This window comes from Salvelinus alpinus, chromosome 8 (assembly GCF_045679555.1).
Source record: "Salvelinus alpinus chromosome 8, SLU_Salpinus.1, whole genome shotgun sequence".
NCBI lineage: Eukaryota > Metazoa > Chordata > Actinopteri > Salmoniformes > Salmonidae > Salvelinus > Salvelinus alpinus.
In genome coordinates this window covers 26,243,949-26,264,792 of record NC_092093.1, presented here as the reverse complement: position 1 = coordinate 26,264,792, position 20,844 = coordinate 26,243,949, and the positions used below count along the sequence as shown (strand labels likewise).

Sequence of the window (20,844 nt, the reverse complement as noted above, 5' to 3'; positions counted from 1 at the left end):
TAAACAGTTTACATGATAATAATAATGTACCTGTTTATTATCAAGGTGTTAACATAAATTCAGTCCATAAAAAATTGCCCCGCAGACATACTGTCCCAGAATGCATCTTGACAATATGGTCTTTGAAAAAAGCAGCGCGGCTAATTCAAGATGGCGGAGATGGACCAGCTAGACGAGAGTAAGTAACAACACGAATTTAACAAGACTTTTAAACTACCAATATAATTATGTGAGGAAATGTTTACTTTAGAACCTTGTATGTGTAACTGTTATTAACTGAATACTTGTCGCACTTTTTCCCTGAAGTGTTTGTAAACTCGTTTTCTAGACGCAAAAGCTAGTGAGCTAACGCTTGTTAGCAAGTTAGCTTGGGAAGCTAGCTGCTTACCGAGCTAACAAGCGTTAGCTCACATTAGTACGCCAGCTAGCTGCTCTAAAAATAATTAGACGATTGTCATTATGGCTAACTAAAGGTTAGCAGGCTTGTTGCCCGTTAGCTAACAACCCAGAATTCTAACGTTAGCTAGCTGAGCTTTGTTTGTTTACTTGATTTCTGAATATTTGTATCTAACTTACTTAGCTACATTTAGCTAACTGTTAGCGAGTTACATACATTAAACACTGTTCCCTAAAATAAATCATTCGTGTAGGTGTCTTGCTGTTTAAAAACAAATCGCCTATTCAGCAGTCTTATCTGTCAAGACACTGACAGAACAGCCCTCTAATGGGTGATGTGAGGGGTCATACTGCCGGCTAGCTGTCATATTTTTCTGGTAACTGTTCTAGCCACAATAACTGCCAATTTCCTAGGTATTTAACAAACATCGATTGTAGAGAGTTGAAATATGAAAACTGTCCGACCACCTGCTATTCTTTCTATTTGTACCTAGCTAACTACCTTTGTCTAACAAAGTAGCCTTTCTCAATAATTGACCTTGGGTTATTGGGTTAATAAAGATTAAATTCTCTCCAATGAGCATTGTTTTGTCACAACACTTTTAGTATTTGCATATACAGATGCCCCTGGGCTATATGGGGACTGCTGACTGGAGCTCATCTCCTCCTCACTATGACACACCACATTTTGGATTTTCACAAATATGACATTTTATTTGACCTATGGGTTTTCTTATATAGTGCCTGTAGAAAGCCTACACCCCCTGCCCCCCTTTCAAAATAAAATGTTCACCTTTTGTTGAATTATAGCTTGAAAAAAATACATTTCCACCCCCATTGATCTACACATCCTACCACACAACTTCCAAGTGAGAGAAATATCCTGGAATGTTTTAGAAAATCAAACTCATAGATGGGTTGAATCTTAAATTAGCTCAGGTGTAACCAATCACCTTCAAAATCGCACACCAAGTTAATTAGCCTCTACCTGTGTTAAATTGTAGTTATTCATGTGATTTCAGGATGATTTCAGGATAAATTCAGCAGTTCCTGTATGTTCCCTCTGCTGGGTTGGACATTGCAGAGCAAACACTTAACCATGAGCACCAATGAGCTTTGAAAAGAACTCCAGGACAAAGTTGTAGAAAGGCACAGATCAGGGGATGGGTATAAAAATATCAAAAAAGTCCTAAAAAATATCCCTTGGAGCACGGTCGAGATGATTTTATTAAGTGGAAGGTGTATGGCATCGCCAAGACCCTACCTAGATCAGGCTTTCCTTCTAAACTGGATGACTGAGCAAGTAGGAGACTGGTCAGAGAGGCTGCCAAGAGTCCAAAGGCAACTTTGAAAGAGCTACAGGCTTTTATGGCAAAAAACTGGTCAAAGTCTGTAAAAAAAAAAGGGAAAGGGGATACCCTAGTCAGTTGCATAATGCATTCAACCGAAATGTGTTGAACACAATTTAACCTAACTCCTCTGAATCAGAGAGGCGCGGGGTGGCAAGAATGAAGCCATTACTCAAGAAAGCCCACCTTGAATCCTGTTTTCAAATCAAATTTATTTATAAAGCCCTTCTTACATCAGCTGATATATCAAAGTGCTGTACAGAAACCCAGCCTAAAACTCCAAACAGCAAGCAATGCAGGTGTCGAAGCACGGTGGCTAGGAAAAGCTCCCTAGAAAGGCCGGAACCAGGCTATGAGGGGTGGCCAGTCCTATTCTGGCTGTGCCGGGTGGAGATTATAACAGAACATGGCCAAGATGTTCATAGGTGACCAGCAGGGTCAAATAATAATAATCACAGTGGATTAGAGGTCGACCGATTTGTGATTTTTTTTTTTTTACGCCGATACCGATTATTGGAGAACCAAAAAAAGCCGATACCGATTAATCGGCCGATTAAAAAAAAAAAATTAATAATAAAAAATTATTTGTAATAATGACAATTACAACAATACTGAATGAACACTTATTTTAACTTAATATAATACATCAATAAAATCAATTTAGCCTCAAATAAATAATTAAACATGTTCAATTTGGTTTAAATAATGCAAAAACAAAGTGTTGGAGAAGAAAGTAAAAGTGCAATATGTGCCATGTAAAAAAGCTAAGTTTAAGTTCCTTGCTCAGAACATATGAAAGCTGGTGGTTCCTTTTAACATGAGTCTTCAATATTCCCAGGTAAGAAGTTTTAGGTTGTAGGAATTATAGGACTATTTCTCTCTACCATTTGTATTTCATATACCTTTGACTATTGGATGTTCTTATAGGCACTTTAGTATATAATAATACAATATAAATACATATATATATATATTTTTTTTTAATCGGCCGATTAATCTGTATCGGCTTTTTTGTCCTCCAATAATCGGTATCGGCGTTGAAAAATCATAATCGGTCGACCTCTAATCTCTACCGCTCCTGCTGTCTCTAGAGAGTTGAAAACAGCAGGTCTGGGACAGGTAGCACGTCCAGTGAACAGGTCAGGGTTCCATAGCTGCAGGCAGAGCAGTTGAAACTGGAGCAGCAGCACGGCCAGGTGGACTGGGGACAGCAAGGAGTCATCAGGCCAGATAGTCCTGAGGCATGGTCCTAGGGCTCAGGTCCTCTGAAAGAAAGAGAGAGTTAGAGAGAGCATACTTAAATTCACACCGGATAAGACAGGAGAAATACTCCAGATATAACAGACTTGGCCTAGCCCCCCGACACAAACTACTGCAGCATAAATACTGGCGGCTGAGACAGGAGTGGTCGGGAGACACTGTGGCCCCATCTGACGATAGGGCCAAACAGGCAGGATATAACCCCACCCACTTTGCCAAAGCACAGCCCCCACACCACTAGAGGGATGTCAAAGTGTTGTGGTCTGACGAAACTACAATTGAAATGCAAAGCGTTACGTTTATCAGGATGAAAGGAAAAATGAATCGAGCGATGTACAGAAAAGTCCTTGAGGGAAAACCTGCTGCCATCCGCAATAAAGTTGAAACTGGGATGGAAGTTCACCTTTTCAGCATGACATCACAATGACCCGATGCACACAGCCAAAGCTACGGTGGAATAAAAAGGTCAGCTAGAATTCTTCTGGGAATGGATTCTACAAAGTATGACTTTCAAATGTTTCTCAGTTGGTATCAAGGGACCTAAAGTGTGGCAGAAATGTTCCCCACGTGATTACACCATCGCTACCAGCCTGTACCGTCGACACCATTTAGGATGGGGCCATGGACTCATGCTGCTTATGCCAAATCCTGCCATCAGCATGACTCAATGGGATTCGTTGGCCCAGGCAATGTTTTTCCACTCCTCAATTGTGTTGATCATGTGCCCACTTGAGCCGCTTCTAGTTTTTAGCTGATAGGAATGAAACCCGGTATGGTTTTCTGCTGCAATAGCCATCCGGGACAAGGAAGGATGAGTTGTGCGTTCTGAGATGCCATACTGCGCCGTTATATGCCTGTTTGTCGCCCGCCTGTTAGCTTGCAAGATTATTGCCCTTCTCCTTCAACCTTGCTCATCAACATGCTGTTTTCGTCCACAAGACGGCCGCTGACTGGCGTTTTTTTTGATTGTCGCACCATTCTCGGTAAACTCTAGACACTGTCGTGCGTGAAAGCCCGGAGGCCAGCCATTTCTGAGATACTGGCGCACCTGCCACTGACCACCATACACGCTCAGTCTCTTAAGTCACTCGGTTTGCCCATTGTAACAGGCATCCAGTTACTGTTTGGTTGAACATCTGCCTGCTGTATATAGCAAGCCATGGTCACCTGACTCACTGTCTGTAGGAGTGAACCATTTTTGTGACTGGGGTGTACCTAATAATAAATCCAAAATCATGAATGAAGTCACTCAAGCCTCAAACCCCATTAAATGAGAGAAAGGATGAATAGGAATGCAGGATTTTTTTTAAAGTGGAGGACAAATTCCATGACAGTCTAGGATAATTCCCCCTCTTCTCTTGATTGCAGGCTCTTCAGCAGAGGCGCTAGTCAGTCTGAAAGGTACTGTAGCTTAACACATTGCATTTATTATCCCTGTCTGTGCATTTATTATCCCTGTCTGTGTATGTAACCTATGTATTGCATATAGTGCATGCCCACGTTGACTGTTTTTCCCAAAAGGTTGGAGATGTCAGTCCCTCATTGGATTAGGAGTCTTTAAAAGTCTAATTACAAGCTTAAAAATGCAATACACAGGTGATGTCAGACTCGGAACTAAGCCCATTTGAACTCTTAATTTGTCAATTGTGATAGTCTTAGACCATCAATGCGCTTTATTCACTGATGTCATTGTGTGATGTGGTAAGTATGTAGTTCTAAGTAGTTAACTCTCCTGTCCTGTAAGACTACTGATTGTAGAAGACTTAATAGGAGAAAACAATAATATGGAGACCAGTCCTTTCACCTATGGCAGGGCTTGACATTAACTTTTTTTAGCCATTAGTCCTTTGGACAAGTAGGACTGATTTTAGTTTTTTACTTGTCTGAAACCTCAAGTCACACCATGGGCCAAAAATGTGACAGAAAATGGTGTTGTATGATACAAGGAACCACTTCACAATAACATTCATTATTATTGACAATGAAAGGCTGCTGGTCTCTGATCCCATGTATAATACAGTATCTCCTGGTTATGTGGTCTTGAGCAAGGCGCTTAACCCCCCCCATAAAATACTGCACTGATAATCTGTCAACTCTCCATCTGGAGAGCTACCAGGTGTGCAGGCTTTGGCTCCAACCCTACTCAAACACACCAGTCAGCTTATCAAAGTCCTGTTGAGCAGCTGATTAAAAACATTTTTACAATATGTTTTTTTCTAGCAGGGTTGGCGTAAAAGCCTGCACACCCAGTAGCTCTCCTGGAATCTCCTGGAGGATGGTTGGCCACCCTGCAACATTACTTTTTATGTATTTAATAAAATAATTCCCTCATTCAATGAACCAGGGATCAAATGGCTATGGTGGGCGAGGAAGCGAACTGAGATGTTTATCTATTTGTAAGGTTAAAATGTTCAGTGTTCAGGGAAGATATTGACAGCATAGGAGTTACTTGTCAATAGGGTTGGGCACTATCCATACCTTCATACCGTGCCTTTTGCCACCCTGGGATATACGTTATTAATGGTAGTAATACCATAGGGGTGCTATTTTTGTATATTTTTTCAAATGTAAAAAAAAAAAAAGTCCCAAAAAGGTCACTTAACCGTATTTTTACAAAATGCTAACAAGTAACGTTACTTAGGAATCCCCATAGCGGATGCTATGTAAATACAGAAGTCCAGAGGAGGCATTTTAAGCCCTGTACAATACTTTGGCAGAATTACATGCCCAGTATTGAATAGAGGAGAATCACAGCCAATTTTGAGCGCTTGAGGGACAGTTTTACAGCTGGAGTAAGAAGCAATGGTTTCATCAACTGTGCCGTTTGCGGATATACAAGAGTGCCGGTGGAAAGTTATTTTAGGATATCGGACATGACAATGACATCGATACATACTAATAGTTAACTAGTGAGAACCAACTATACAATGTTTTGAATTGACCATTAGTTGAGTCTGTCATTATTTTACCTGCTACACAAATGGCTCTCCCTCTCCTCTGGCAACTGCCCACTGGCGCACACCAGGATTTTCATTGCTGACCAAAAATGTCCTATAACTGGGCAAATAACTCACTAATTAGCAATGGATATCAACAAATGTGCACACACTTTGATCTCAAACGCATCTCGCGACTGCATGATTGAAAGACCGCCCATGCCTGTCAATGTAGGGAGGCCTACAGTAATTATGCTCCGATGCAATTTGCAGAGATTGGGAGGACAGTGTGCAACACATTGCTTCCAGAGGATACTGATCCAATTCTGATTGAAGTAGCCACATGTAATTCTTTTCACGTTTTTTTGTTGCGTGAATTTTTACTTGTCCATTTGGACAACCATATTGCATTGTTTTTGTCTGACAATTTAATAACTTTTCCTGGCCAAGGGGACAAGTGTTAATTTTGAGCCCTGTATGGTCATGAAGTAAGGATACTAGGAAAGGAAGATATTTCTGAGTTTTGTGAAATAGACAATGAGAGAGCAGTGGTGATTTGTAAGATGCAAGTTTAATCTATTTTTGATAACGCCACATTTTGTGCATCTCCAGAGGGCAGTCTGTCAAATACTTTGAATGAGAAGCAAACAAAAGCTCACAACACGAGAGGAAGACACACCTTGGTGTCCATGGAAACGGTGAGATGGCCAATCTAGCCCTTCATCACATCTATCCTTTGAAACTCAAGGTCTCCTATTGATTTATCTGGTGATTCAATCACTGTTAATTAAGTGGACACTGATACTCTTATCAGCACTTCCCATGAACAGTTTGTCCAAGTTACCCTCAATGTTCTGATTTGCACAATCAGTTCTACCTTGACACTTAATTTTTGTTCTAAACAAATCAGTGCCCCTGTTTCATCATAGATGGGGTAGGTGTGTGCCATAAGCAATACTATCTGCACATTTGAGAAACATTTTTATTAAGCATTGACATTATTCTCACCGATATGCTGTCCCTCTGTCTAGCCCACACGGAGCTCCAAGAGGAGCAGACTGTTCAGAGAGGAGGAGGAGCAGCGCCTCCCATCCAGATCCCCTAGAAGGAGCCAGAGGGTCACCTCTGTACCCCAGGTATAGCTCCGGCTCACACAGCTGGGCAAAGCAAACCCTGTTGCTTCTGTAAAATAAATGCCTTCCTTTTGGCCAGCATCGTTGTCCTATCCCCCTCTTTGCAAATACACTGCTTTCTTTCAACCCAGAGGTGACAGCATTGCCTCCTATAGATCAACTTCTATAGCTCAGGATAACCCAGATGTGCTTTTGTAAACTATTTGGTGACTTCATTATTGTTAATTTGTTTTGATTGTTTTCTTTCAGAAGTTTGCTAATGTGACGACCCCAGATAAGAAAGTGTCTCAGAGAATCGGGCTGAGGTTGAGAAACCTTCTCAAGCTTCCTAAAGCACACAAATGGTGCATCTACGAGTGGTTCTATTCTAACATAGACGGGTAAGCTACACTACCACGACAGCTGTATAACTTACACACACACCCAGTGTGTAATTCCTTTGACCTCTGACACCTTTTCCTCCACCCAGACCGTTATTTGAAGGTGACAATGACTTCTGCCTGTGCCTGAAAGAATCCTTCCCCAACCTGAAGACCAGGAAGTTGACCCGTGTGGAGTGGGGTACAATCAGGAGACTGATGGGGAAACCCAGACGGTATTGTTCATTATTACAGCACATTCTCTTTTTAAAGACTGACCTTCCAAATCTGGTTTGCATTTATTTATTTTTCTGTTTCTTTTTGAAGTGAATAGATTGTCCCCATGAATATCCCTTTGTTTTTAATTATTTCGAGACACCAATGATACACATCTTATGGACACCATGGATTCTCAGGGAAATATCCTGGAATGTTAATTAAAGAAACCTTCCTTGGTTGTCTTTCACGCACACCAAGTATACCAACTTTTTGTGTCTGACTTAGTTAAATGTTCCCCTTTAGGTGTTCGTCTGCGTTCTTTGCTGAGGAGCGGACTGCGCTGAGACAGAAGAGGCAGAAGATGCGTATGCTGCAGCAGAGGAAGTTTTTCGACGTGGCACACTGCAAAGACCTCCCCGACGAGATCCCCTTGCCGCTCGTCATAGGAACCAAAGTCACCGGTAAAACACTGTAGTGATGGCAACCAAAATGACTTGTTAAATACCAGCAGCCCCTACCCTAAAAGTAGCTATCAGCAAACCTGTAGTCATAGCACCCAAAGTCCCCTTTTAAAGCTCCAGATTAGATGGATTCTGTGTGTTCCAGCTCGTCTTAGGGGAGTCCATGACGGCCTGTTCACTGGGCAGATCGATGCCGTGGATACGGGCGCTGCCACTTACCGTGTGACCTTTGACCGGAATGGGCTGGGCACACACACCGTGCCTGATTACGAAGTGCTGGTACGCCTGGTCTTCATTACTCATTCAGCATTGACATGTTAGAATGAGGGATTCTGACCTCGGCAAACATCAAACACACAGAGAAACCGGAGTCTGTCCATTACCAGCAGTGCTGTTATCAACTTAAAAAGCAAAACATTTAGAAAAATCCTTCAATCACACACATGCTACATGGAAATCAGTAGGAATTCACAAGGGAACAAGAAAAAGACGATGCCAATAAATTACTTCCTGCTGTATTACCAACGATATGGTTGATTTAATTATGTTGCTTTTTCCCCCTCCAGAGTAATGAGCCCAACGAGACCATGCCCATCTCAACCTTCGCACAGAAACTGAGACCCTCCCGCTTCCAGAACTTCATGACCCCTCCCAGAGTGACCTACCCCTCTGCCACCACACCAGTCCTCATGGTAAGAAGGAAATGGTGCACATTGTACAGCACCAGTCAAAATTTGACACACCTACTCAATACCGGGTTTTTCTTTATTTTTACTATTTTCTACATTATAGAATAGTGAAGACATCAAAACTATGAAATAATACATATGGAATACTGTAGTAACCAAAAAAGTGTTTAACAAATCAAAATATTTTATTTGAGATTCTTCAAATAGCCACCCTTTGCCTTGATGACAGATTTTCACACTCTTGGCATTCTCTCAACTAGCTTCATGCAGGGATACAAACTAGTCACCTTTCGGTGAAGTTCGCCTCAAAATAGGTGACCTACGTGATTCGTGTAGATCCGATGAGAAAAGTTTGTGCGTGGGTGCTTTGGATCACTACTGGCTGTAAGCGAACGAGTGATTCGCCTTTGGAGCAATACTGGCTGTATCCAAGGTTCAGCCAATCGTTCACATAACAATAGAATGCAGCATGCTACTGCGTGAGAGACGCGACAACCAATGTGCTAGTTACGGCATCAGCGCACGCTGAAAGAGCGGAGAGTGGCATGGCAATTTACCAGCTACAGCAGCGCTTCCCCTGAACGATAAGAGGTAGGTGAGAAGCCTGACCACCGAGATGGGGAGTGAGAAGGTGATGAACCGTACTTCATTCGCTGTAACCGAAAAACACCTGGCATTTGGAAAGTTTGAGCTGAGGGAGAAAGTGTGGCGGAACAAGTATTGTTTAGAGGGGAAAGAAACGCACACCTATTTAGGTGAGGTGATGGCTAGCGGAGTGGAACGCTTACAAAAAATAAAGGAGAGCCGCACACTAGGAGCTCAGATGCAAATATATTTATGTCCAGCGTTTCGACAGACAAGCTGTCATCATCAGGGTATAATGACAAACACTGCGGGATGACTCATTTATATAGTGTCAAAAGACACACAGGTGTCTAATCATGGCCGGGTGTGGTCTGATATCATTGGTTAATTCTCATATTAAAATAGCATACAAAAAACAAATGGACAGCGTACGATCATAGATACAATTTGGCTACATACGCCTACAAACATTTACAATAGCAAAATCACAAGAATGACTTCAGATCAAAGTCTACGTGGAGACTGAAGGGAGCAAGGGTCTTTAAATTAAAGATCCAAGCAGCCTCTCGTTTTAACAATAAATTGTCGAGGTCACCCCCTTTCCTAGGGAGGGTGACATGATCGATGCCAATATAACGTAGAGACGAAATCGAGTGGTTTTCTTCCAAAAAGTGGGCCGCAACTGGGTAAGTAGAGTTTTTGCAATGAATGGTGCTACGATGCTCCGAGATATGTACTTTTAATTCGCGCTTTGTTTTACCCACATCATTTTTACCACAAGGACAAGTTATAAGATAAATAACTACCTTAGTGGAGCACGTTATTACACCTTTGATTGGGATTTGTTTCCCTGTTTGGGGGTGTTTGAAGTATCTACATTTATAAGTGTCATTACATTGAGCACAGCCATTACACTCAGTCAAATACTTTCTATAGAACAAACTGCACGTCAGGATGGGCAACCGAAATTAATAACTAATGTATGTGAGTTATGTTAAACAGAGGAGGGAGTAAAATGTAGGCTGGGGGAGATTTTCGGCCCAACACGTTCCTCAAGTTATAACGTGTTAGTTGCATACTGGACCCTGGCAATCTGTATGAAATTTGGTCATGTTAGCGAACTATCTGTAAACTGTTTTCCCTCTACAGTATGTGGTTAATTTTCAGAATTAGAGAATTTGGTTAAAATGAGGCGTTGCTTGTGGATTCAGTGATGAAGTGGAGCTGGAGCTGGGCCTGGCTTAAGCTGGATGCCACTATAGAGTTGAATGGAACACCAAACACTTTCCCTCTTTCTCACTTTGTCAATACAGTGGATAAAAAGGGTATGCCAGGTGTACTCTCTGCCTGAAAGACATTAATTATGCCAACAAAGGGTATCTTGCTCTCTGGCACATTGTAGAATAAAGTCCAAAGGCAGAAAGTGTACGATGTAATGTGCATTGTAGCCCAAATATGTTTTTGTTGTGTTGAACTTGACAGTAACACTGTGAGGGGGGATTATTAAATGTTTTACTCTGTGAACATTATTTTTGCACACATGTAGCCTTGTGCACTTGATCGACATCTACTATAGTGGCAACTATAATAGAGCAAAAATAGAATGCCTGGTTAATTCTATTTCTACTTTAAGATATTTTTTTTCACAAGTGCAATATTTAGGTGTGTGTGGTCACAAGCGTTCTATTATAAAGGCTGTCATGGCTAACTGCAATATTAGTGTATTGTTTTTTTCTCAAGACTTGAGTGTCATTTGCAGTCTAGGCAACAAATAACATTGGATTGCTTTCTTTAAAAAAAATGTAGCTGTGAGTTAGGTTCACGTTAACCACTTTATTTTACACACAGACTGATCATGTAGATCCTATTCTTTGTTTAATTAGTTAACCTGCATTTCACCCTAGCAGAGATTATTTTTTTTATTTTTTTTGCATGTTTCAGTACAACAACAAAAAGTTGCCTTTTTGGGCCCTCACCAGTTTGCATCCCTGTTCATGAGGTTGTTGGAATGCATTTCAATTAATAGGTGTGCCTTTTAAAAGTTAATTTGTGGAATTTCTTCCCTTAATGAGTTTGATCCAATCAGTTGTTGTGACAAGGTAGGGGTGGTATACATAAGACAGCCCTATTTGGTAAAAGACCAAATTCATATTATGGCAAGAACAGTTCAAATAAGCAAAGAGAAATGACATTCCATCTTTACTTTAAGACATGAAGGTCAGTCAATCTGGAAAATGTCAAGAACTTTGAATATTTCTTCCAGTGCTGTCTCAAAAACCAATCAAGCGCTATGATGAAACTGGCTCTCATGAGGACCGCCACAGGAAAGGAAGACCCCGAGTTACCTCTGCTGCAGAGGAGAGTTACTAGACTCAGAAATTGATAAATGCTTCACAGAGTTCAAGTAACAGACATCTCAACATCAACTGTTCAAAGGAGACTGCGTGAATCAGGCCTTCATGGTCGAATTGCTGCGAAGAAACCACTAGTAAAGGACAGAAATAAGAAGATACTTGCTTGGTCCAAGAAACACAAGCAATTTACATTAGACGGGTAGAAAGTTATCCTTGGGTCTGGAGTCCAAATTTGACATTTTTGGTTCCAACCACCATGGCTTCGTGAGACGTGGTGTGGGTGAACGGATGATCTCATGTGTATTTCCCACCGTAAAGCATGGAGGAGGAGATGTTATGGTGTGGGGGTGCTTTGCTGGTGACACTGATTTTATTTAGAATTCAAGGCACACTTAACCAGCATGGCTCCAAAGCATTCTGCAGCAATACGCCATCCCATCTGGGTTGCGCTTAGTGGGACTATTATTTGTTTTTCAACAGGACAATGACCCAACACACCTCCAGGCAATGTAAGGGCTATTTGACCAAGAATGAAGGTGATGGAGTGCTGTATCAGATGGCATGGCCTCCACAATCACCTGGCCTCAACCAAATTGAGATGGTTTGGGATGAGTTGGACTGCAGAGTGAAGGAAAAGCAGCCAACAAGTGCGTAGCATATGTGGGAACTCCTTCAAGACTGTTGGAAAAGCATTCCTCGTGAAGCTGGTTGAGAGTGCAAAGCAGTCATCAAGGAAACGGGTAGCTACTTTGAAGAATATAAAATATATTTTGATTTGGTCATGGGTGAACCTCAGCCACGCTCAAGGTCCTTAACGATATAACTGCCATCGATAAGAGACCCTTACTGTGCAGCCGTATTCATCGACCTGCCTAAGGCTTTCGACTCTGTCAATCACAACAATCTTATTGGCAGACTCAACAGCCTTGGTTTCTTAAATGATTGTCTTGCCTGGTTCACCAACTACTTCTCAGACAGAGTTCAGTGTGTCAAATCGGAGGGCCTGTTGTCCGGACCTCTGGCAGTCTCTATGGGGGTGCCACAGGGTTCATTTCTTGGGCCGACTCTCTTCTCTGTATACATCAATGATGTCGCTCTTGCTGCTGGTGATTCTTTGATCCACCTCTACGCAGACGACACCATTCTGTACACCTCTGGCCCTTCTTTGGACACTGTTAACTAACCTCCAGACAAACTTCAATGCCATACAACTCTCCTTCCGTGGCCTCCAACTGCTCTTAAATGCAAGTAAAACTAAATGCATGCTCTTCAACCGATCGCTGCCTGCCCGTCCAGCATCACTACTCTGGACAGTTCTGACTTAGAGTATGTGGACAACTACAAATACCTAGGTGTCTGGTTAGACTAAACTCTCTTTCCAGACTAACGTTAAACATCTCCAATCCAAAATTAAATCTAGAATCGGCTTCCTATTTCGCAACAAAGCATCCTTCACTCATGCTGCCAAACATACCCTCGTAAAACTGACTATCCTACCGATCCTTGACTTCGGCGATGTCATTTACAAAATAGCCTCCAACACTCTACTCAACAAATTGGATGCGGTCTATCAGTGCCATCCGTTTTGACACCAAAGCCCCATATACTACCCACCACTGCGACCTGTATGCTCTCGTTGACTGGCCCTCGCTTCATACTCGTCACCAAACCCACTGGCTCCAGTTCATCTACAAGTCTATGCTAGGTAAAGTCCTGCCTTATCTCAGCTCACTGGTCACCATAGCAGCACCCACCCGTAGCATGCGCTCCAGCAGGTATATCTCACTGGTCACACCCAAAGCCAATTCCTTTGGCCGCCTTTCCTTCCAGTTCTCTGCTGCCAATGACTGGAACGAACTGCAAAAAACACTGAGGCTGGAGACTCATATCTCCCTCACTAGCTTTAAGCACCAGCTGTCAGAGCAGATCACTGCACTTGTACATAGCCCATCCAACTACCTCATCCCCATATTGTATTTATTTATCTTGCTCCTTTGCACCCCAGTATCTCTACTTGCACATTCATCTTCTGCACATTCTACCATTCGTGTTTAATTGCTATATTGTAATTACTTCGCCACCATGGCCTATTTATTGCCTTACCTCTCTTATCCTACCTCATTTGCACATGCTGTATATAGACTTTTTCTACTGTATTATTGATTGTATGTTTGTTTATTCCATGTGTAACTCTGTATGTGTCGAACTGCTTTGCTTTATCTTGGCCAGATCGCAGTTACAAATGAGAACTTGTTCTCAACTAGCCTACCTGGTTTAAATAAAAAATGTAATACTTTTGACTTCGTTAAATACTTTTTTTGGTTAGTACATGATTCCATATGTGTTATTTCATAGTTTGATGTCTTCACTATTATTCCAATGTAGAAAATAGTAAAAATAAAGAAAAACCCTTGAATGAGTAGGTGTCAACTTTTGACTGGTACTATAGTTTCATCACTTCTAATCATTCATTTCTGAATGATGTAATCTGGGATACTGGTTAGGTATTGTCTTTACAGTGTTATTTGTGATAATTTGAGATCACTGTGAATGGTACATGTACTTCTATTGCTATAACATGATTATGACTTACCCTTTGTCTCTCAATTGAATTCAATATTGCTTTGCTTATTTGCCATTGGAATTTACACATATTCCTGTGACAGGACAATGATCCCCTCATCAGCCAGTCTCCATGGAAAAACAAACTCCCTGGAGCGGACGGGGACACGCTTGGAGGGTTCCCTGTCAAGTTCCTCGTCCAAGTGGTCAGTCTTCCTGTCTTGGCTCTGCTTCTAGGATAATATAGCATAATGTGAAGGTAAATGTCCCACTAAGAATCTCTCCCTCCTAGACGAGGCTCTCCAAGATCCTCATGATCAAGAAAGAACACGTCAAGCACTTAAAGGATATGAACGCAGAAGCTGAAAAACTGGTAGAGTCCCAGAAAATACTAAAACCGTATTATGACAGAATATGTTCCTAACAGTGTATTCCATCATAGAAATTGTAAATATATACAACTTAACATTAAATTGTGTTGTGTGTTTGTAGAAGTCGTGCTCGATGCCTATAGGCCTAGAGTTCCAGAAGCGTTATGCCACCACAGTACTGGAGCTGGAGCAGCTCAATAAAGACCTGAACAAGGTGCTGCACGAGGTCCAGCAGTTCTGCTACGAGGTGAGGACACACTGGCACATCTTTCGGTCTTATCTCAGTAAAAGGGCTATATTTGATTTTCTTGCAGCTAGACGTGTAACAGATCGCCTTACCTCCTAGGAGTGTACTTAGCAAGAAGACATGAGACGAGCAAAACATCACCAATAGTCGTTTTTAGATTATCATCAATGAAGGGTGTCTAATGACTCTATACCGATAAATTGCATATTTTGTTTCCAAAGCTTAAATGAGCATCTTTCTCTTTGGCTGGTCCCAGAACAGTTTATACAAGAATGTATGTCCCTCTGTCCTCTCCAGCTGGCCCCAGATCAGGGCATGGCTCCTGTGGACCGGCCCACAGAGCTGCGTCAGCGCTGTGAGGAGGAGGCCAAGGAGATGGTGCAGCAGACCAACACCCTCCGTGACGACCAGCAGTGCGTCTCCAACGCCAGCCTCACACACCTCATCTCAGGCCTCACTGCCTTACTGCTGCAGATCAAGGTTAGTGTATGGTGCGCGCACACAGCATCACAGCACTACTCAATTTATTTGTTTGCCTGAGCATGTATTTGTTTGTGTTCCAGTGTCTGGCTGAGGGAGGAGACCTGAACTCCTTTGAATTTAAATCGCTCACTGACTCTCTGAATGACATAAAGAGCTCAATAGACCCCTCCAACCTCAGGTGAGTGCCTCTACAGTTCACATCCATTCTGCCCAATATTTCATCCTATTTAGTGCTATGAGGGGAGATGGATGACTGTGATGGAAGACTTCAGAGGAAGGGATAGAAGATGGTGGGTGCATGTTCACCTGGTCTTAATGTTTGTCCTGCCTGTGCAGTTGCTTCCAGAACAACGTAGAGATTCACGTAGCCCACATCCAGAGTGGTCTGAGTCAGCTGGGAAACCTACACGCCTTTGCAGCCAACAACACCAACACGGTCTGAACACACACAAAGAGAGCGGCCTGGTCAGCATCAACTAAGTGGAACATGCACACTATCTCGAGTGACTGAAAGAAGAGGTCGGTGTGTGGCTCCCCTGATCTGGCTCAACATGTAGGCTGTTTCTGAGGAAATATCCTTACTTTTCTCACAGCTGTTTGATTTTATTGTATATATGTCTTTGAAAATGACTTGTTTACTGTAATGAACACAGACAAAATGTCATGTCAAACCGACCCTAGTCTATAGACTAGACTTTGGTCACTGCAAGAATTCACAACCCAATTTCTGTTGTAGATTTATTCTATGGTCTCATGTGCCAAACAGTACTTCAAGCAGTTTCTATTATAATCCATATTTATTTTTAAGAGTTGGTGATAAAACAAGATTTACCATTTGGAGCTTCCCTTTGTGAGTCAATGTTTTGTGTTCCTTTACTCCACTGGTAGTAAGCACAGGGTAGGCTAAAGAATGTTTTGTAAAATTGTTTATTGTAGATATTTGTACAATACCTTTGAGTACTCTGATTTATCGTTAACATTTCTGTAACATACTCGGAGATGGCTTTTGTAATTGTGTGCACTGAAGAGATTTTTGTATTTTTGTAAAATGATAATTCTGGTTTTTGATGCAGTTGACGCAAATTGATTGGCAGCCTCGAATGGGGTATTGTTGAAGCATCAGACCGACATGTAACCTAAATTCAAACAATACTAAGGTGATAAATGTTTGTTTCCAGAATTTCTCCAGTTCACCTTTGTTTTGTAAATCTGTATATGGGAATTTGTAAATATTCCTTGCTCTCATTTTATATTAAACACATAGCCAAGAAAACTCATGATTTTGTGACAATTGATACGGATCAGTGAGGGAAAAAAATTGCACAGCAGGGGTAGATTAAATATAATATTTTATTTGGTAGCCTGTTTGAAAACGAAGACAATCAAAATAATATACAATAAATAAGTATCTTTATAACAAACTTACATCTGTTCATTTTGAAGTGATGAACCCATCAGTCAATTTCACATGAAGACACCAAAGCCAGACATGGCGCCATTTTCCCACTCTGAATCCGAATCAGAAAACTCTTGAGCCTTGCTGGCACGAATGGGAGAGAAGTGGCCAAAGTTATCAGGTCTTGTCTTAACCTGAGGATGCTGTACTTGGCACGCGATATGCTTTGGAGAGGACCTGCCTAAGTTGTTCTGTGAAGGAATAGGAGGGATAACAACTTTCATCTCGGGACCTATGGTCTTGTTTGGGGGAAAGTTGTCATATTCAACCAGAACATGTTTTGTACCTGCACTACCGCTTATGTTGCTCTGGGACTTGATGTAAAGTCCATTTCCCTTGTGATACGGATGAACGTTGTTGCACGGAACCGCAACGCTCAACTCATCTCGTTCGATTTGCTCAATTTTTCTTCTATTCCCATTTATGGATGCATCGTCAACATACGGGCTAATCGAGTGTTCGTAGTTACCCGTTTTCGTGGGTAGTGTGGTCTTGGCGTGCGTTTCTTCCGTCCGGGTGTGGAGTGATGGTCTGAAGTTGTGCATTCGGTGATGGAGTTGCGCGAATGGGGTCACGGGGGCGGCAACACCATTGAGCTTCATAGACATGGACGACCCTTCCAGGCGACGGGACTTTGCGCGTCGGTTCTGGAACCACACCTGTGGGAGATAACGTTTTTTTCGCATTTCAAGTTATTTTTTTGTGGGTAGGCCTAGAACATTTTGCAAAGATTTATCATGGAAACTCACTGTTTTGTGTCTTAGCAAACTTGTAAATCTGGTGCCATACCTGAATTCTGGACTCTGGTAGGCCGGTGAGAGCCTCAAGTCTCTCGCGAAGGTATATGTCGGGGTATTTGGTGTCGGAGAATACTTTCTCCAGCACCCCAATCTGCTGTTGGGTGAAGTTGGTTCTCTTCCTTCGATGGGTCATGCTGTCCGCTCTCTGTCCGGTGGCGTTTGCGGAGTTGAAGTAGTTTGCCCTATCCGCAGCACTATAATCTGTCAAAACCAAGAGCGATGCCATGAATATAAAATGTAACGAAGGTAGACAGTAAGATTGACAGAGATTGCGCTTAAAACTTGTGCGTAATTACACTGTAACCAACCTGAATGCGGCATGCTATTCCTCTCCATGTGTCCGTCGGGGTACATCGGGAATTGAGTTAGGTCTCCTACCCTCAGTTTTCCGTGGACGGCTGACATATTACTCCTCTAGTCTATTCCCAGAATCTGACTGACCACAACCGTCTGATCCCCGGTTTTATATCCGCCCTCATCTCCTTCTGATCAAAGGTGACGTCGGAATGTGTGAACTGCGCGGGCAATTAGCGACGGCTGGCACTGGAGACGAACATTGTTCCTAGCGCGTCTGATGGCTGGAGAAAGGTGTGAATCTGCGACACCCTGAACGGTAGTGGGCACAAGGTCGCTTGAAAAGGTCTACATGTCCAATACACAACTTGAGAAAGCATTTATATGCTTTTTGAAGAAATGGTGGTCCCCTTCTGAAGCAGTGATGGAGCAGTAGTCATCAAAGAGAGGATGTGAAAGGCTTCCACCATGCTGGGCATACACATTATATATATTTTCTGAAAAATATTTTTTACCTTCATTTAACTAGGCAAGTCAGTTAAGAACAAATTCTTATTTTCAATGACAGCCTAGGAACAGTGGATTAACTGCCTTGTTCAGGAGTAGAACGACAGAATTTTACCTTGTCAGCTCTGGGATTCGATATTGCAACCTTCCGGTTACTAGTTAGTCCAACGATCTAACCACTAGGCTACCTGCCGCCCATAATTATGAGTCCATACGTCTATATTCAGCAATGATTCCATTTTAACGGTAGCTGCAAACATTTGTTCACTTTTAAAATGTTTTTTTTTTTTTGCCCATTTATTTAATCTATTATTATATAGGTTATTACATTTTTTATTTAACCTTTAGCTCTGCAAGTCGGTTAATTAAGAACAAATTCTTATTTACAATGATGGCCTACCAAGGGGGGGGGGGGCTGGGATGAAAAACAAAACACACATGACGAGAGACAACACAACACTACATAAAGAGAGACCTAAGACAACAGCATGGCAGCAACACATAACACAGCATGGTCGCAACATGACAACAACATGGTAGCAGCACAAAACAGGGTACAAACATTATTGGGCATAGACAACAGCACAAAGGGCAAAAAGGAAGAGACAACAATACATCACGCAAAGCAGCCACAACTGTCAGTAAGAATGTCCATGATTGAGTCTTTGAATTAAGAGATTGACATATGGTGATGGAGGCAGTTTCAAACCAGACCTACATGGAAATACACTATAGTAAAATGTGTAGGCCTACTTTCTGTTGACCCAGTGGGTCTTATGAATTATAATGATGAATCATACCTCTAACTATCAACAAAGAGCATGTCAATACACAAACCCAGTTCAAAGGTGGTCATGAGGGTATGTTTGAGGTGAATGGCCTGCCTCCACATGGGCAGTAGGGGGTCAAGTCAAGAGGTCAACATCAAACTCACACTCATCCATATATGTGCACCAGTACAGAAATAGATGATTGAACGTATTTAACAACTTTGTTACAAATGCAGTTACCCTAAATCTGAAATAATTATGCATGTATTCTGAAATGTATTTATTGATCCATCTCACTTGGGCCCCCAGACAAGACATTGATTTGACATTGGATTCAAATCTGCTGGTGATCGAGTCCTATATATGGCGACACTTCACAAGCCAGGCTTTGTCTGAGGGCTCCAACTCCATTTGGTTACTGTCTGTCTGTGTGCCTCTAGAGTGTTATGCTAACATTGGGCTGTTGAGGTTCCTGATTTTGTGTAATGGCCTGAGTCAATGTTCTCAGGCTTCTTCTTGTGCATAATCTATAGTCTTCGTGAGGGACATATCTCAGATGTTTCAAAACGTCTCAGATCATGTTTCTTTTGCTTGCAAATCTTTGAATAATTCAAATTTCAGATACTCAAAAATGTACCTACACAAGACATTACAAAATTGGTGTTCTGCATCATGCAAGAGTCAGACACCCCAAGGCTAAAATACTTTGTCTGCTTTTGATGCAGATGTAGACCCCACAGCCATATGTAGGCTAACTATTCACAACAGACCTAACTGTCATACATTAATTAGGTTGTGAAAGTGTTTCGTAATGAAAAAAAGGAGGCCCATGAAGGAAGATTTAACAATTGTGTTCTTTCTTGTTGACTGTATGTCTAGCATAGTCAAAGACTGCCACTGACCCTACTGCTGATAAGATCTGTTAAATTAGATTAAAGGCTGGAGAAAGTTGATTAACTATTTTTTCTTTAAAACATCAAACAGCAGAGAGCGGCTGGCTGGTCCGAGCATCATGCTCAAGGCAGTGATCAGCTGAGCTGTGATAGGAGGCAGCCTTTGTAGATAGACCCATTAACACCCTGTCACCAGACAGACTGGGAAATGGACCACAGAGATTTACAAGGAAATGTCAAGCATCTTGATGTTCTGTTGTCTATTCTATTTAGGCTTGTAACCTGTGGGTGATGACATAGGATGATAGGATTCGTAGTTACTGCAATTCTTGATCTAAAACAGTACAACCAAAAGAGGACAGTTGATGTCATTTTATCCAAAAGTTCTTGAATGGGGTTAATTTGGATGCCTATTGCTTTTGGGGTAGGGGGGCGGGGGATTCGTAGAACTGGAAGTGTGTGTTGTGTCGTTTACGCTTTCCAGTTTGAATGGAGATGGACATTTGGGAGGTCTGGTTGCGGGAAATCGAATTCATAGCCCCAAGGTTCCCAGGTAGAAATAATTTAAAAAAGTAAGGCAAGTGCCCTGTTGTTTAGCTACCCGGTCTTGCGTCATTATTATTTACATCTTATAAAAGCCCTTACAAAAAAAGATTGCAGTTTTGAAACTGCAGTAAAAGTGCAGTATCTGCAGTCGATTGTGTTATTTTTGGTGCAGTA

The 20,844-nt window shown here is 41.9% G+C and overlaps 2 protein-coding genes across 3 annotated transcripts; one reads left to right on the top strand and one right to left on the bottom strand.

Annotated features, from left to right (window-relative positions):
* Positions 1-83: 83 nt before the first annotated feature.
* lin9 (lin-9 DREAM MuvB core complex component) lies at positions 84-16,677 on the top strand. Of its 2 annotated transcripts, none has more exons than XM_071413155.1 (15): positions 84-178; positions 4,374-4,406; positions 6,554-6,639; positions 6,973-7,077; positions 7,324-7,454; positions 7,544-7,669; positions 7,956-8,113; positions 8,259-8,392; positions 8,680-8,805; positions 14,408-14,509; positions 14,596-14,676; positions 14,796-14,921; positions 15,219-15,401; positions 15,485-15,582; positions 15,741-16,677. In XM_071413155.1, the coding sequence occupies exons 1-15, from the start codon at positions 151-153 to the stop codon at positions 15,844-15,846; spliced, it is 1,623 nt and encodes a 540-aa protein (XP_071269256.1). In that variant the 5' UTR covers positions 84-150; the 3' UTR covers positions 15,847-16,677. The 2 variants fall into 2 exon arrangements, with proteins under 2 accessions (XP_071269256.1, XP_071269257.1); XM_071413156.1 differs by having other exon boundaries at positions 96-178; positions 7,327-7,454.
* Positions 16,678-16,728: 51 nt separating this feature from the next.
* mixl1 (Mix paired-like homeobox) lies at positions 16,729-18,126 on the bottom strand. Its single transcript, XM_071413159.1, has 3 exons — positions 17,969-18,126; positions 17,650-17,861; positions 16,729-17,519 (listed from the first exon to the last, which is right to left on the bottom strand). Exons 1-3 carry the CDS (start codon positions 18,063-18,065, stop codon positions 16,869-16,871), a joined length of 960 nt encoding a protein of 319 aa, XP_071269260.1. The 5' UTR covers positions 18,066-18,126; the 3' UTR covers positions 16,729-16,868.
* Between the last annotated feature and the right edge of the window lie 2,718 nt (positions 18,127-20,844).